At 35.3% G+C, this 18,188-nt stretch overlaps 1 protein-coding gene across 1 annotated transcript in view; it reads left to right on the plus strand.

Moving 5' to 3' along the window:
- The window catches only part of CEP350 (centrosomal protein 350), a 148,450-nt gene that overhangs the window by 14,538 nt on the left and 115,724 nt on the right, over positions 1-18,188 (plus strand). The window contains exons 2-6 of the mRNA XM_077763223.1: positions 4,940-5,025; positions 6,033-6,076; positions 8,319-8,433; positions 9,261-9,420; positions 12,618-13,231. Coding sequence (XP_077619349.1) covers positions 4,953-5,025; positions 6,033-6,076; positions 8,319-8,433; positions 9,261-9,420; positions 12,618-13,231 — 1,006 coding nt within the window. The 5' untranslated portion in view covers positions 4,940-4,952. The remainder of the gene's footprint in view (positions 1-4,939; positions 5,026-6,032; positions 6,077-8,318; positions 8,434-9,260; positions 9,421-12,617; positions 13,232-18,188) is intronic.

The following is an 18,188-nucleotide window of genomic DNA, read 5'->3' on the forward strand; positions in this document are numbered from 1 at the left end:
GCGAAATAAGTCAGGCAGAGAAGGACAAATACCATATGTTTGCACATACAGGAGAATTAGGAGGAACTTAACGGAGGACCGTGGGGGAGAAGAAGGGGGGAAATAGTGGGGGAGAGGGAGAGAGGCAAACCATGAAAGAGTCTTGAATGCTGAGAACAAACTGAGGACTGATGGGTGTGAGGGGGAGGGGAGGGTGATGGGTATGGAGGAGGACACTTGTGGGGATGAGCACTGGGTGTTATATGGAAACCAACTTGACAATAAACTGCTTGTAAAAAAAATAATGAAATTGCAGAAAAAAAAAAGAAGGACCCAAGCATATTATCATAATATATTTAAATAAATATGTATTTGTGTGTGTGTGTTGTATATCTCATTCATTGTGGTTAGGGTCTTTTTGGGTTTTGAGAGAAATTATATTGTAGGTTTATTCATGGAGATAATGCCTTTTTTTAGATTTAGAAATTTAATCATAAACATGCATGGTATAAATATGAACAAGTATAAAAATAGGGAAACTAGAGGTAAAAAGGAGAGGAGAGGAAGTCAGATATGAGATTAATATGGAAAACAGAAGAGGGGAAAATGGCATTGAAAATGGGAGGTAAATAGGGAAAATAAGGAAAATATAATATTTGAAGAGAATATAACAAATTTATTTTTTAGGGAATGAATATAAATATTTCTCTAATTTTAAGTGGACTTTTCTTAAGTAAGAATCGACTAGTGAATGAAAGAACCAGAGATGATAACAGACTATCAGGAAACCCACCATCGCCTTCAGCTCACTTTAGCCTGTAGGATTTTAGAAGAAGGAATGGTATGGCATGGGTTTTAGGAGAAAGAATACATTGTTTACTGATCAACTTAACTGAATATGATCTAGGACAGTGTGCCTAGATCTAATTCCAGTTATTTCCATTTTTATGTTAGGATTCCGGCTTCTTACTCTGTCTGTTAGAGACTCTTGGCATCTTGGAATCTGTGTTACTGGGTTTCATTGGAAGTCAGATAGAGTTAAGGTCTCTTGAGGATGGCACTCCGCAATATCACCATACTTCCAGAGTCAGGGAACTTGATTGCTAACAGTGTATTCTCAACAAGATAGATTTGTTTGTCAAGTTGTAGCCTGGTAGTTAGTGTGGTACACACCTCCGTTAATTACCACAAAGAATCTGTTTAGATGGGGCCATACCATTCCCCTCTGAGAAACACTAAGATTTTATATGAGGTTGAAGCCATATGTCTAGTAATTTTTGCCCTGAGTGAGTAGCTGGGAGAAATGTCTTCCCTTTCTGAGTGGTTTCTGCTGTTCACTGACTCTAGATGGTAATGTTTTACTGTTCTACTTTTACTGCTCATTACACTGTTCATGTCCAGAGTGAATAAATGAACCTCCAATGCAGTTTATACATAGTTCTTGAACTTTATTTTGACCTATACAAAAGTTCTTGAACTTTTTTTTTTTGCCTAATCATAGCAAGGCTTTTACTTGAGCAGGTAAATACAGAGCAAAAGCATTATCTTTTGCTCCAGCCATCTGATTCATTGAGCATTAATAATGATATGCTTTTATCAAATGATTCCCATTGTTTCCATGACATAATACATTTAGTGTATTATATGGTCACCTGTAGCCCTTTTCTTTACACTGTTATCAGCGAGGTCAGTTAGGCTTTTTGTGTATGTGGTCTGTAGTTTATTTTACCAGGTATTCTTATAGGCTACTTGCAAAATAGCATATGAATTTCACTCTCTTGTTCTTTCTTTTGTTCCTGGCTTACTAGCCTACTGATGTATGTTAATTGTGTTCCTCTTTCTTTCTTATGAGCTTTCCAGCCTGGCTTTTTAAACCATCTCTTCTGTGATCATGTTTATTGTTACTGCGGTTGCTTTACCCCTTTCCCTTCCCTGTTTGTCCTTTCACTGGGAGCCTTGCCTCTGATCCCTCAATTATTTTCTATTTAAGTTGAGATCATAACGGCTTTCAACATTGCCATTTGCTTTTCTGTTCATGGAAAGTCTCTGTTGATAGGAAGGTAAGTAAGAAGATGTAGTCCCTAAGACCCATACAACCTTGTGGAGAGAGTGATACACCTGCTATTTGTAACCTTATTATATAACTTAGCACATTGTATACTGTTTGTTTATATGTGTGCCTTAACTAGATTGTGAGCATTAAGTGCTTAAGGAATGTTCATTGAATGAATGAATGAATGAATGAATGGTGTGTGTGTGTGTGTGTGTGTGTGTGTGTGTGTGTGTGTGTAATGATAAGGGCTCTAAAAAGTTAACAGAGTGCTATTGGGGAGACAGATGAAGTAGTAGTACTGTTAAGGAACAGTTGGGGAAAGATTTGTGCTAGATGACATTAACGTTTGGACTTGAAGGATATTACTACCCAAGAAAATTTAGGAAGAGAAGATACAGAGACAAAGAAATTTCTGGATGTTTAGAAAATGCATTCTAGATATGGCTTTTTGACAGGAACAATTGGTATACAGTGAAGATAGCAAGGAGGCTGAGATAAATTAAGGTTGTGAAGGATTCCAGGTTCCATCATGTGAAGGAATCTGGAATTTTATCCCATAGGTGATAGTCATTGAAGAGCTTTAGAAGCAGAGTTGCTAGGTTCTTTTTTTAGAAAGACAATTATGGTTGCAGTATGGAGAATAGATTATGAGCAGAATAATTTAGGAAGCTTTTACCATAATTTGGTTTAAAGATAATTCTCTGAACAGAGGCAAGGGGATGAGAGAGAGAGAGGGAGAGAGAATTTAGAAATATCTTAATTTTTTCAACAGCTTTATGGAGGCATATTTTATATGTCATAACAGAGAAATGTCTTAAAGGTAGTATTGACTTGGTAACTCAGGAAATGTTGGTGAAGGAGAGGCAGAAATGTCCGAGATGAACTGGATGCATGACAACCCCATTTGCTAAGAGAAAAAGAAGAAACTATTTGGAAGATCAACAATAATGAATTTGGTTCTGAACTTGATAAATTTGAAATTCCAGTGGGATTTGGAGGTGGACTGTCTAATAGACTGAAAACTTGGGTCTAGAGTTCAGAGAGAGACCTAGGACAGAAATATGACATTTAGGAAGTGGTTGAAGCCATGAAGGTGTGTGAGATTGCCTGGGAGGAAGGAGCTAGGCAAGAAAAGGCTTAGGAATGGAACTTTTTGAAATGTTATCATTGATGAATTGGGCAAAAGTAGAGAAGCCATCAGTTAAGGGGGTAAAAAAATAAAAAAGATAAGGAAAATGGGACAGATATGTTTTACTGATCCCAAGAGTAGTGAGTATTTCAAGATGAAAGCTTCAAAAGCCAAATGTGATAGTGTTATGATACCCAACTGGAAAATTATGTCATATAGACTATGTATATACACACATATACGTATATACTTAGTTTTGGTTATTTTTCCTGTTTTATCTTCATAAAAATAAACTTGTGGGTCAGGAAAAATAATTTTTTAGACTTTAGAAACTATGGACTTTTTAGTTGAAGGACTGTTTATAAGACAATGAATTTGAAGAGCAAAGGCTAAATTTTAGCAATGGATTAAAAAAATGTTTTCTGGTGATCAGAGATAACCCTCTCTCAAAACAGTTGTCATAGACATTGTCATTGAAATTTTCTGTGTTCTCTCTCTCTCCCTTTCTCTTTCTATTTAATGTTTATTTTTGTAAGAGTGACAGACAAAGCACAAGCAGGGGAGGGTCAGAGAGAGACACACACAGAATCCGAAGCAGGCTCCAGGCTCTGAGCTGTCAGCACAGAGCCTGACACAGGGCTCGAACTAATGTACTGTGTGAGATCATGACCAGAGCTGAAGTCAGACCTTTATCTGACTGAGCCACCCAGGTGCCCCTCCCCTTTTTTTTAAAGTAGGCTTCACACCCAGTGTGGGCTTGAACTCATGACTCTTAGGTCAAGACCTGAGCTGAGATCAAGAGTCAGACATTTAACCAACAGCCACTCAGGTATTCCAAAATTGTCCTTTTTTTTTTTTTTTTTTTTAAATTTATTTTAAGAGGGAGAAGGAGAGAGTGCATGTGAGCAGTGGAAGGGCAGAGAGCGTGGAATTGAGAATCCCAAGCAGGCTCTGTGCTAGCAGCACACACAAACTGTGAGACCATGACTTGAGCTGAAATCAAGAGTCAGTCACTCAATCCACTGAGCACCCACCTGCCTTCTTTATTAATGCTGAATAATATTCTATTGTATGTATATACCATATTTTACTTACGTTTTTATCTGTTGATGCAAACTTTGGTTGCTTCCATTTTTTGACTATTGTGAATAATTCTGCTGTGAACGTGGCTGTACAAATATCTCTTTGAGACCCTGTTTTCAGTTCTTTTGTGCTGGATCATACGGTTAATTCTGTTTTTAATTTTTTTAAACAAGGTTTTTTTTTAAGTTTATTCAGAGAGAGAGAGAGAAAGAATGAATCCTAGTCAGGCTCTGCGTGGAGCCCAGCAGGGCTTAAACTGACAAATTGTGAAGTATGACCTGAGCTGAAATCAAGAGTTGGGTACTTAACTGAACTACCCAGTACCTCTCTATTTTTTAATTTTTTGAGGAACTGCTATACTGTTTTCCACAGAGGCTATATCATTTGACATTCCCACAAACAGTACACAAGAGTTCCAGTCTCTCCACAACATTTATTATTATTTTTTGTTGTTGTTGGCCTTTTTGATATTGCCATCCTAGTTGGTGTGAGGTAGTCATGGTAGACTTTTTAGTGGTTTAGTTTTCCAAAGAAAAAGTTACTTGATTATCAGTGACTTTTAACTGGGCATAAAGATAATTTTTAGAGTTGACATAATGCTTCTGACTTTCATGAACATTAAGGTAAATGATAGTGTTTTCCTTTGCGAATATGATAATATTGATGTTCAGTGAATGCTGATGGTATGATTGCAGGTAAATTGGCAGGATGAGGAGCAGCAAATCAAAAGAGGTGCCTTTACCGAATCCAAGGAACTCTCAAAGCAAGGATACTGTGCAAGGTATGATCTGTTTCCTTTAAGTTGAACTTCATGCCTTGTTTAGGTCATGTGTATAAAATTCTGGGCTAGTCAGTATATGAAAATTATATATATACTTTGTTTTATAAAAGGTAGATAAGTTTTTAAAATTCAGTTTCTTTTAAATATATGAGGTATCTCATCTTCAAAGGTGTCCTATGGTAAACTTTTATAAAGGGAAACATTCTTTTTAAAAAAGTTTCTTAGAAATTCTGATAAATTCTGATTAATGTCAACAAGTGGTATAATATAGGTTCTAATATAGTTTTAGACATCTATAGTATACAGATAAGAAAAGGAAAAGTCTCACTGAACTCTTTTTTTTTTTTTTTAAATGATGCATTGAGGGTAACTTTAATTTAGGGCATGATATATTTTGAGGTACATTGACAAGCTAGAGTACATCTGAAGGAAGATTATTGGGTTTGTGAGGGGTCTGGAAATCGTGTCACATAAGGAACATTTGGCAGAAATGAAACTTCCTAGAGAAATTTTATCCTAGAGAAGGATGATTCAAGGAACTGTGTGGCCTTATGTTATTTGAAGGGCTATTATCTGAAAGACTAGATTTTACCTTTATTTCTATTGGTATATTTAAGTCTGGAGTATTTTTCTAATCCTTTCAACATCATAATGTGAAATATACTACAGTATAAAATTTTGTGTCTGTTTCGGTCTTGGGGCACATTGAGGATACTGCTTACTGTTGGAGAAGTCTGACGGGGCTGAGTGGGGTATCAGTGCAGCTGTCCTAAGAACTAATGGGATCCGTGTCTAATACAGCTCTAAAACGTACGCTAGGAAACTTGGCCTTATAGGATGGGAAAAGAACCATATTTTGGCTCAGTATAATAAAGCATTTGCTGAGGAGTAGTTCTGCCTAATAAAATAGTTCTCGAAGTCAAGTGCATTTAGGAGCTGATTAAAATGCAGATTTTGAGGACTACTTCAGAGATTCTGATTCAGTAAATATCACTGTTTCCTAGCAGATATAACCACATCGTGGGATGCACTTTCTCAGACCAAGGCTGCTGTAAGTAGTTATAGCTTCCATTTATTTCTTTCTGGTTTAAAATTGATTCCTGTTACGATTGAATCGATTAAATTTTTTTCTATAGTGCTTTTTGGATAGGAAAATAAAGTTAAAGATTTTGCTTAGAAGTTAAATACCATGTTTCAAAATGAACATTAATGAAAACTATTAAATAGTAAAGGGATGGATAATCAAGATGCTACTTTAGGTGTCAGGAACATTAACATAACCAAATATTAAAATAATTTGTGCTGTTTAGTCTCCTTTAATAAATTTGTTCATCTGGTATGTTGAAATGAAGATTTAAAACAAAATGAATTTGGGAACATAGGGCTATGTCTGTGTAGAAGGCTCAGAGTCAGAGAGGAAATGAACAAATTTTTGTTTAAATTCTGTTTGGTTAACCTATAGTGTAATACTGGTTTTAGGAATAGAATTTGGTGACTCACCACTTACACAGCTTCTTTAATGGACTGTGAGTTCCCTTTTTCGAGGCAGTAGAAGGCTGTTTTCTGTCATTAGTGCTGAAGAGTGACTGTGGGCAACCTCTTTTCATTTGTGTTCTGTCCAGTCTTGTCTGGAGTTTAGGAACCCAAATTTGGCAAGTCGTCCATAGTCCCTTCAAAGGGAGACTTTTTCTTTTTTCCTTTTTCATTTGCTCTCCAGGAAAATTACTCTCCTAATATGTCTGTCTGTGTTTTCTTTTGTATCCTACCTGAATTTGAATCACTTATTTCTTTACTGTGTGAATATGGTATTTTCTGTCCTCTGATCTTCTGAATTGGTTTGAAAATGCATCTGGAAAAGGTACTATAACCTAGATTTGGTCATAATGTAGTGTCAAAGATAGCATTATATATATTCTCTCTCTTCCATATGAGCATTATGTATCTACAATGTAGGAATAGTTTTTGTCCCCAGTTTAACTTAGAGTTAACCTAATATAGAGCTGAACTGTCAATTGTCATTTTTCAAAACTATTGTGTTTTTAAAAATAACTTTTTTTAAAAGTTTATTTTTGAGAGAGAAAGAGAGGGAATGAGAGAGCAAGCAGAGGTGGGACAGAGAGAGAGGAAGAGAGAGAATCCCAAGCAGGGTCTGCACTGTCAGCACAGAGCCCAAAGTGGAGCTTGAACCCACAAACTGTGAGATCATCACCTTAACCCAAACCAAGAGTTGGGTGCTTAACTGACTGAGGCACCCAGGTGCCCCTAAAAATAACTTTTAAGGACGATAAACGGCTTATAATAAAAATGGGAGAAAAAGCCTGATAACAGAATATAAATGATTATTCCAATTTTGTGAGTAATTGAACCACAAAAATCTGAAAGAAGATAAATCAGAATTTTACTCAGTGTTTATCTCTGTGTGGTGGAGTTTTGATGATTTTAATTTTGTTTTTTTATACCTTTTCTGTGCTTTATAAGCTTTCTCCTATAAGCATATAATTAGGGGGAAATGGTTTTTAAATCATTGAGAACATTGGTGGTCATACCAGAAGTCGACTTCTAATGTAAAGTGTGTGGAAACCTGAGTTCTATCTTGTGAATTTTGTCTTTTTTGTGAAACTTAGTTTATAGACCTAAGACTATTAAAAACTTTTAGCTGTTTGAACAGTTAAAAAATTTTTGTCCATCTGAGTTGTTCTTTTCTAATTTTTGCATGTAAAATACACAGGGTATATAACATAATGATGCGCAACATAATGTCAGAAAATGTACTGTTTTTAGAAAAACATGTCAACCAAACAAATAAAAACTCTTTGATATCCTTCAGAATCTTTTTTTTTTAATTTTAAAAAGATATTTTTTTATTTTTGAGAGAGAAAGAATGAGAGAGAGGGAGAGGAAGAAAGTGGGGAAGGGCAGAGAGAGGGAGAGAGAGAATCCCAAGCAGGCACCATGCTGTCAGCACAGAGCCCCCATGAGGGGCTCGATCTTACAAACTGAGAAATCATGACCTGAGCTGAAATCAAGAGTCAGGCGCTCAACTGACTGAGCCACCCAGGTGCCCCTCTTCCGAATCTTTTTGATTTTTCTTGTCCAAATGTGGGTAGCATTGTACTACTTGTTACTGTAGCTGAAGTAATAAATAATGAAAAAGCCAATACTGCAAAAGGCATTCCTGAATTTTTCCTACTTTAGAGAAAGGTATTGGACAATATAGTTTAACTGTGTAAATCAACAGTAGCTGGTTTATTTACAGAATTAACCTATTTGTTGTGATGGTGTTTAAACTTTAGCTGAGACACATTGAAAACAAGTTAGAAGTTGCCCCTACAAGTACAGCTGTGTTTGATTCTATTATGGATACCAAGAAATCTTCTGCAAGTGCTACCCGAAAAATAAGTAGAAAAGGTATGTATGATGTTACTTCTGGAAATACAAATATAATGTATCTTTGATGTTTTGTTTCAATTTAATTTCCTTTGGTAGTCCCATATATTTGCTTGTCCTTTTGTCAGAGACCAGACCTCATCAACATTTAGGTTTTTTGTCTTCGGTGCTGAGTAGTTATGAAGCAACCTCATATTCAGTGACTACAGATAATGTTTCACCATCTTTTGTTGAGGGACTCTAGCATCATTGCATCACCTTTGACAGTGACTTTTCATTTGTTTTTCATGATAAGAATTTGATGTTAAGCCTTCGGGATTAAGTCTATATTTTAAGTTCACAGATATATCATTTGGACATTTAGTTGATTTAATAAGTTTTACATATTGTTTAGGGGGTTAAGTCATGATTGGAATGATCTGTCTCATAGATAAATTGACACAATGCCATTACTTCCTCTGGTTACCTTTCATATATGTAATTGTGTGGTTTCTTACTTAATTAGTGGATTAGAACCTGGAGGTTAGTACTTTCTATTAAAACTGTGATTTTTTTTAAACCTCTGAGTCTGTTGGATTTTATTCAATAATTCCTTGTTTGAGTGAGAGAGCCTTTGATCAAAAGAATTTTATATGTAGAATTTGGTTTGCATTTTTAAATTCAGGATACAGTTATTTCCTCTATAGATTGAGTGGCTTGTAAAGGTTTAACCTGAATGTTTTCTATACACTATCCAACTAGAGATGCCATAAGTAATAGACACTCAAGTTATTTTCATAAACACTACCCACATTCAGGGGCAGTTGTAGATTACATCATATGTTCTTACAGAGTTCCTTTTCCTTCAGATGGTAGATACCTGGATGACTCTTGGGTGAATGCGCCAACCTCCAAATCTTCGAAATCACGAAAAGAGAAATCTCGCAGCCCTCTCCGCGTTACCACCCTGGAGAGTAACATAAGGAAAAACAACCGCGTGGAGTTTCGTGAACCTTTGGTTTCTTACAGGTTAGTGTTTAACAGGACATTGTCAGCTAGGATTAGCCTGTAATATTTACATTTAAGATTATGGCTTCTTTTCTGAGTTTTTCATAGCACTCTGGCTCTAGTGTTACTACCTTTTCCATTTTCCAAAAAGGTAAAGCAAAAATCTTGTGTATGATGAAATACTGACTTTCCACTCTTTCACAGATTAAATATTGGGGGAGAAGAAGTAGTGACCCCAGACTACCACCATTGTAATGTATGTTTCCTACAAACAGATTATTCAGTCTCTGGAAGTGTGGCTATTTTTTTTTTTCCTTAATATCTCAGATTAAGTGTTCTACATAATGAACTTTGTATAGTTTAGGTTTCTTCTTCTGCTTCTGCTTCTTTAGATAGCATTAATCAGTTACCTGAAATTTCTTTCCTGTTGAGAATGTGAGTTGATTTATTATTTTAATTTGTTGCCAGTGGCTCCTTTATGTAGCTTATTGTCAGATATTCAGGATTGATGTATGAATTTTGATAGAATGGATATTATAAAATAATGTATATTTTTGTTAGCTGATAATTTAGGATATTTAGTAGATAAAATTATAGAATTTTATATTTGAGGAACATTATTACTAATGATATAAAAGTGTTAATGCTTTTAGTATAGCAAATAGTAATAAATATTAAACAGTGGGCTTTATATTTCTTTGTTTCATTAACGTTTTTAGTGTTGTAAAATGTCAACCAGTAAATCGAGGAGTTTCATGATGGAGCTAGATCCTACTGGACATATGTTTTTATTGTTAAATTTGAGATCAAGAATTTGGGAGATGGAGGTAGCTCATGAGTTCATATCAGTCTATAATATCAATATTTGATTTGATTCAATTTTGAAATACCTAAGTGAAGATACTCAGTAGGCATTTGAAAATTTGGGTAGAAATGTGTGTGGAAAGGTCAGGGCTGGGAATATAAATTTGTGAGTTGTCACTAGTGTTGAAGTGATAGAAATGATGAAGGAAATGTAGGGAGAAGGCCAGGGAATTAATCTGTGTAAAAGCTCATAGTTTAGTAAAAGGAGAAAGAAAAATGTGAAAAATAATTGGAGTTCAGAAATCTTTAACCACACAAAAACAACTTGCCTAGAAACATAACCACTATTGGAATTGAAACTAAGTTACTCTTTATTCATATTCTCATATTCTTCCTGCAAAGAATACTACTTGATATTTAAAATTTTATAAATTGTGTATCTTTTAAGATAAGAAAAAAATACCTATAGGAAAGCTGTGACTAGAATGTCCTTCACCTGACTGACTCCATTCATTACTTAAAACTTCTCTTTTAGCACCTTCAATATGAAACATTGCCAGATCTGTTTCTGTCCCATTCCATTCCCACAGCCTAGTTAACCCTTCCTGTGTGCTCTTATCATACAGTATAACTTCCCCTGTTACATATATTTTCATGTTGCTTTATATTTTGATTCCATATCTAACCATTACATTAGTTTATATAAGGCTGTAAATCTGTGTTATTCTCAAAGCATTAGCTTAATGCCTGTCATTTACTAAGTATTCTGTAAATATTTTTGCCTAACATTTATTATGGAAATTTTTATATTTACAGTAAAGTTGAAAGACTTGTACAGTAAATACCCTTATATGTATTCAGTAAATATTTAATGAAAGAGTGAATGAAAACTATAAAAATACTTTTTCCTTTTTCTACTTGGGGGGAATATCAACTGTCCTTCCCCTTTTAAGATTGTGACATGATATGTAAACTACTGTTTTATGCTTTATTTTATTCTTTACAGTTTATACCTAAATCATTTTAGGTATAAAATTTTATACCTAGATCATTTTACCTATAAATTGTTGTGGTCTGGTAAAGGTAGTGCAAATAACCGAATTTAGTCTTGATCTCTAGTGAAAGCTACAGGAGTCATTTCTCAGTCCCCATCTTGTTTAATAATCAACCACTGAGAACAGGGTCTGATGTTTTTTGGGTCATGGATTCTAATGAGAATTTGATGAAAGCTGCAGACTATCTCCTTAGAAAAATGCATATACTCATTAGACTCACAATAGATGTAATTACCATATTATGCTGTAACAGAGTTATGGCTTTAAGAATTTTCGTGGTATTTAGTTTTATGTCTTTACATGAAACATCTAGATCAGTGGTAGATAATAGACCCATTAATGTGAGCCATACGTACAACTGAAACACTTTTACTAGTCGCATACACAGACACATGAAGATGTTTTACGTTCTTTTTTGTTGTCATCCTAAGTCTTTAGAATTTGGTATGTAATTTACATCATAGCACATCGTCCATTGGGGCTAACCATATTTCAGGTTCTCAATAGTCACGTGTGGCTAATGTCTACTTTTTCAGACACTGCAGATCCAAGTTTTACAATTTTGTTGGGTATTTTTTCATAAATCATGTGCTCTTATTACTGCTGAGGCTTGTCTTCATTAACCTCGCTTTCAATAAACTGCTTCTGTTCCTAAAATATAACTTATTAGGATCATATATAAAATAAAAATAATCTCTGGAGGAAGATTTTTGCTAATGTTTTTATGAATAAAGAATATGGACTTTGTGATAGGTACTTTGGCTATGCCTCGTTGCCTTTGCTTACTCCACAGTTTCCAGATGTGCTTTACATAGTTTGAAGCTACCAAAAAAAGTGATCTATGCTTTAGAGAGGTTTAACTTTATTTAACTACATTTATTTGGAGGAAAATATTTATTATACCTCCACTTTATTTCTACTCCCAATCTGTTAATTTGGTACATTACTTAGAAGTTACAAATACAAAATTTGAGTACTTTTTTCCCCCGTATTTAAGATTTCATAGAGAAGGAAAATACATATTTTGGTAATAGGTGTCAAGTGAATATCCAAAGTCAGATTGTAATCCTATTTTCTGGGGTTCTTAAGGAAGTCTCTACATACATGTTTTACATATTTCTTATTTTACATGTGTAGATTATGATTTAGATTACTTGCTATCTAACTTGATAGAGGGGACATTGAGCATTGAATCTTAATGTCAGTGATGGTTATTTTGTTATTTAACCTATTGGAATCTCTAGATTTTTTTTTTTTTTAATCTCTAATGTTAGATTAGAGTTCTCCTTCAGTTTGTATGGCTGGTTTCAGTTTGGTTTTTGTAGTTTTTATTCAAAGCTTATTATTTTTTAATAATAGGGAAATCCATGGCACACCTTCCAATATAAGTCCTAGCCATCTAGAGTCAAAGCATGTATATTGTGTGGATGTTAATGAAGAAAAGCCTGAGAGTGGAAACCGGCTGATCTGCAATCGAGAAGAACGGAACATACACTGCTGTGATTTTGAGAGCTCCCAGTCAACTGTCATCAATGATACAGTGGTTAGGTTTTTAAATGATCAACCAGCAATTGATGCATTGCAAAATTCTGAATGTTTGATTAAGATGACAGGTCCTATGAGAACTGAGGAAGAAAAACCTAGTAGAGCAAAAGGAAATGAGAAAGCTACTGTAAGTAACATGGGCCATGATGTCGATCCTAAAGTGTTACGGATAACTGACTCTTCTCCGTCCTCTACGAGCACTTGTAATTCCCAAAGGTTAGATATCCTAAAACAGCGACAACATGATGTCAAACTGGAAAAACTCAAGGAGCGAATTAGGAAACAGTGGGACCACTCAGAAGAAACAAATGGCCGGGGCCAGAATCTGGGTCATATTGACCATCCTGTAATGGTTGTTAACGTTGATAACTCAGTGACAGCAAAAGTGAGGAAAGTGGCAACAGCACCACCTGCTCCAACATATAAAGGTTTGTAATCAGTCTTTGTATCTTTCTCTCTTCCTGCCTTCTTGTCCCCATTCTCCCTAGGGGGCATTTGAGTAGAGAAGATCATCTTTAGAACAGGGTGTGATTCTTTGATCGAATGCTTGAGAAATTAATTCAAGATGTGGGTTAAAAATACAGATTCCTGGATGCTGCACTGGATCTAAATCAGAATTTCTGGGTATAGAGTCCAGAATTAGAATTTTAAACAAGTCCCCCAGGAGATGAAGAACCCCATCTGAATAGTTAATAAGTTGAACAAAAGAGAAAAGAAGTTAGTATCATTTTCAGAGAACTGCAAGAATGTTATTCTTATTCCACCATTATACTTGGATTGTTATTAGGAATTCTTTCGAAAGTAAATATTTTAAAATTATAATTTAGTTAATTCCAGTTACATTTGGTTACAGAATATTTTGGCACTGATATTTTGATCCTGTTATTTTAAGCTTTGAGTTTTGACAGTAAGGGATTCCCCCCCTGCCACCCCATGTTTGAGAAAACAAATAATTAAATCAGATTTATACCAACAGATTTTCATTGAGAAAATACTTTTTTAAAATTTTAAAAAAAAAATTTATTTCTGAGAGAGAGATAGAGACAGTGTGAGCAGGGGAGGGTCAGAGAGAGAGGGAGACACAGAATCCAAAACAGGCTCCAGGCTCTGAGCTAGCTGTCAGCACAAAGCCTGACGTGGGGCTCAAACCCATGAACCGCGAGACCATGACCTGAGCTGAAGTTGGCTGCCCAACTGACCGACCCACCCAGGTGCCCCGAGAAAATACTTTTCTAAGAAAATTTCTTTTTATGTTCCTGAAATTATTTTCATAGGGTTATTCATGTAAAGTTTGTTTTTTAATGTTTTTTATTTATTATTGAGAGACAGAGCATGAGCAGAGGAAGGGGCAGAGAGAAGGGGAGACACAGAATCTGAAAGAGGCTCCAGGCTCTGAGCTGACAGCACAGAGCCCGACAGGGGTCTTGAACTCACAAACTGTGAGATCATAACCTGAGCCAAAGTCGGATGCTTAACCGACTGAGCCACCCAGGTGCCCCATAATTTTTTAATAAAGAATTGATTCATTGATCATAGTCCATGTTAGACTTTTGTCATTAAAATTTCTGCTACCATAGCTTTTCTTTTGTGGATACTTTTCAAAGTTCAGTTTTTCTAGATAGGTGTATGAAGATCAAAAATTGTCAAGATTCATTTTTTTTCTGTTTAAATTATTAACAAACTAGGACAACTTTTGCTATGTAGTTAATTTTGTATTTTCCACCAAGTCTAACTTTTCTCTGACCATCTTTGCAGTTTTTTTGTAGTCCTAAGGTCTTTTTTCTCCAGAACGAATTTTATATGTACAGTTAAAGCAATTACCAGTTTTATTTATTTTTTATTTTTTTAATGTTTATTATTTATTTTTGAGAAAGAGAGAGAAAGAGTCTGTGAATGGGTGAGGGGCAGAGAGAACGGGAGACACAGAATCTGAAGCAGGCTCCAGGCTTGAACCCATGAACCATGAGATCACGTCCTGAGCCAAAGTCAGACACTTAACCAACTGGGCCACCCAGGTCCCTCTACAGCAATGATCAGTTTTATTTTGTGTTGCTTATTATGTTTTGCTAATGACAATTCATTGTGAATTCAATAAAAGATTGATAATTTGCGTTTTATTCTTGCTAATCTGTGATAAAATTGTGAGCGGTTCCCTTTAGAATACTGAAAACTTGCTCTTGCTATTCCGGATTGTTCTACTGTATTATTAATTAAAAAAATTTTTTTAAATGTTTTATTTATTTCTAGGAGAGAGAGAGAGAGAGAGACAGCGTGAGCAGGGGAGGGTCAGAGAGAGAGGGAGTCACAGACTGAAACAGGCTCCAGGCTCTGAGCTGGCAGTCAGCACAGAGCCCGACGCGGGGCCCGAACCCACGAACCGCGAGATCATGACCTAAGTGAAAGTTGGACACTTAACCAACTAAGCCACCCAGGCGCCCCTGTATTATTAATTAAATTAGTTCACATCTTTCTAGTCATTTGTGTACAATGTAGTAATTGTCCACACTGTTGACAGAGTAAATAGCAAATGTTCTTGTTGATTCTGAGATAGTGATTATCCAAAACTTTTGCTATATTAATGTCAGATCCATTAAATGAAGATTTTACATTTAAGGTGTGTTTATTCTAGAAATCAAAGTTCTGAAATTCCAAAAGTTATTCCAGTAAGACAAAGTTAAGATGGTCAACCCAAGTCCATATTTTATTTAATAATTTACAAAAATCTAAAAATTAAAAATAGAACAAAACAAAACAAACACAACTCAAAAGAACCTGAGTGAAAATCTTAACTTCCTCTGAGCTGGTGACTGGATTTCGCATATACCTTTTACTTACTAATTTTTTAGCCTGCTAGTTTTCATATGAAAATATTTTATAGGGGCACCTGGGTGGCTCACTCAGTTAAGCGTCTGACTGTTGATCTCTGCCTGAGTCTTGATCTTGAGGTCATGGGTTTGAGCCCCACGTTGGGCTCCCTGCTGGGAGTGAAGCATACTTAAAAAAAATTATTAATAGAACTTTTGGGGGACTAATTAATGAACTGTAGCATATATTTGTGAAGCTATAACAGCATGGTTTCCAGTGTCCTGAGCAATGGATTTATTTTTCCCAACACTGAGAAACTATTTTTGTCAACATTTTGCAAGTGTAAATTAAAAGGATCTTAATATACTGTATTCTGAAATGATACTTTATTTTCATTTGTTCAAATGCTTAATAAATTCACTTGGTTCACAATTCAAAAGATGAAAAGAGTCTACCAGGAAAAGCTCTTGTGCTCCAACTACCTGGTTCCCTTTCAGGAAATTACTTGTATTAATAATTTGCATATTTTTCCAGAGATAATTTTTGCATAGACAATTATTTTCTTTCTCTTTTTATGCAGTTGTCAGTATATTAAACCCATTCTAAACCTTGGTTTTTCATTTATTTATTTTTGCTTATTTATTTATGTATTTTGAGAGAGATACACAGTGTGAGTGGAGGAGGGGCAGAGAGAAAGAGAGAGAAAGGATATATTTAAGTATCCCACGTAGGCCCCACACTGTCAGAGCAGTGATGCAGGACTTTAAACTAAAAAACCGTGAGATCATGACCCCAGCTGAAATCAAGAGTCAGATGCTTAACTGACTGAGCCACCCAGCCATCCCTGTTTTTTTTTTTTTAAAGACATAGAAAGTGTTCTGTGATTCTGCTTTAAAATTTCAAGTAGTGAACAGAAACAGTGTTTATGTGATTTTTGTTTTATACTTAGTTGTTTGTATACGTTTTTCTTCCTGATGTAAATGCCCATGAAGTTTAAGACCTTATATTGATCATCCTTATTTTATTTCAGAGCCTAGTACAGTGTCTTGAACATAAGTGCACAGTAACTTTTTTATTCTAGTCAATAAATTCAACTAGTAGGGAAAAAAGGGGACAAAGAACGGAAATACAGTAGACCCCCCCCCCCATCCACAGGGTACATTCCAAGCCGTCCAGCGGATGTCTGAAACTGTACAGTACCAAACCCTATAAATACTATTTTTCCCCTATACATACATACATATATACATACATACATACCTATGATAAAGTTTAATTTATAAATCATATATAGTAATATGTTAGCAAAAATAAGTAGAGCAATTGTAACAGTACACTGTAATAAAAGTTAAGTGAATGTGGTCTCTCTCAAAATCTTTAAATTTTTTTTTAAGTTTTCCTTTAAGTTTAAAAAAATTTTTTAAGTTTATTTACTTAGAGCAAGCTAGAGAGGCGCAGAGAGAGGGAGAGAGAGAGAATCTCAAGCAGGCTCCATATTGGCAATGCAGAGCCTGATATATGGCTTACGCTCACGAACCATGAGATCACAACCTGAGCCAAAATCTAGAGCCAGACATTTAACTGAATGAACCACCCAGGCGCCTCTCTCAAAATTATTGCACTGTCCCTACTCACCCTTCTTCTTCTGATGTTGTGAGATGATGAAATCCCTGTGTGATGAAATGAAGTGAATGATACAGGCACTGTGACGTAGCATTCGGCTCCTGTTAGCCCTCTGATCATTTGATCCTGAACCATGGTTGGCAGTGTGTAATAGAAACTGCAGAAAATAAAACAGCGGATAAGGGGGTCTACTGTTAAATTTGGGGACAGAAAAGGAAACTGGTGTAGATATTGCAAGCTTCTTAAAGTTAACTTCTAAATAAAAATGCAAATATAAAGAAAGGCTCCCATAGAGATAAATGTTTCCTGAAGAGGAGAGAAGAAAAAATTGAGTTGAATGGAGAGAGATGGGGTGGGGACGATGGTGATGAAACGTTGAGAGAGAGAGGGAGAGATTTGCATGGGATTGCCACGCTTTCTTACGACAAACTATAGCTTGCAATAGCCTGGACACTATATTTATAATTTTTTTCCTTGCATAGGGATAATTGTGTGTCCTTTGCCACAAATGTCACGTGAAATTAAACTTATGCTATTGTGCCTAAAAGCTGAATAGATTAATTTCTATTAGACATGTAATTTCTATTAGACATGTAATAAGTTTACCAGTGCATTTTATTTAATACTTCTAGAGTGCTTTTATCAGTTTTTGACTCCAGTCTATTCTTTATATTGATTTAATTTTACAAATATTTATTGGGTGCCAATTCTTTGATAAGTTGAGACCATCTGAAAATAGAAATCCTTATACTACTCTGGTTATCATCCATATTCATCATTTTTATGATTTTGTAAAATAACATTCTAAGATAAATTCAAAGTAGGAAATCAGACTGTTAATCCCTAGGAAATAGCATGTGTGTAATGTTTGTTGCGAAATTGAGAAAGTATGCTTTAAAGATCTGTTTTCTACACTTTGGGTGCATTTTACTTGTGTAGATAGCCGCTTGTTGGGTT

The sequence above is a fragment of the Crocuta crocuta genome, unplaced genomic scaffold (genome assembly GCF_008692635.1).
Source record: "Crocuta crocuta isolate KB4526 unplaced genomic scaffold, BGI_CrCroc_1.0 scaffold3, whole genome shotgun sequence".
NCBI classification, from domain to species: domain Eukaryota; kingdom Metazoa; phylum Chordata; class Mammalia; order Carnivora; family Hyaenidae; genus Crocuta; species Crocuta crocuta.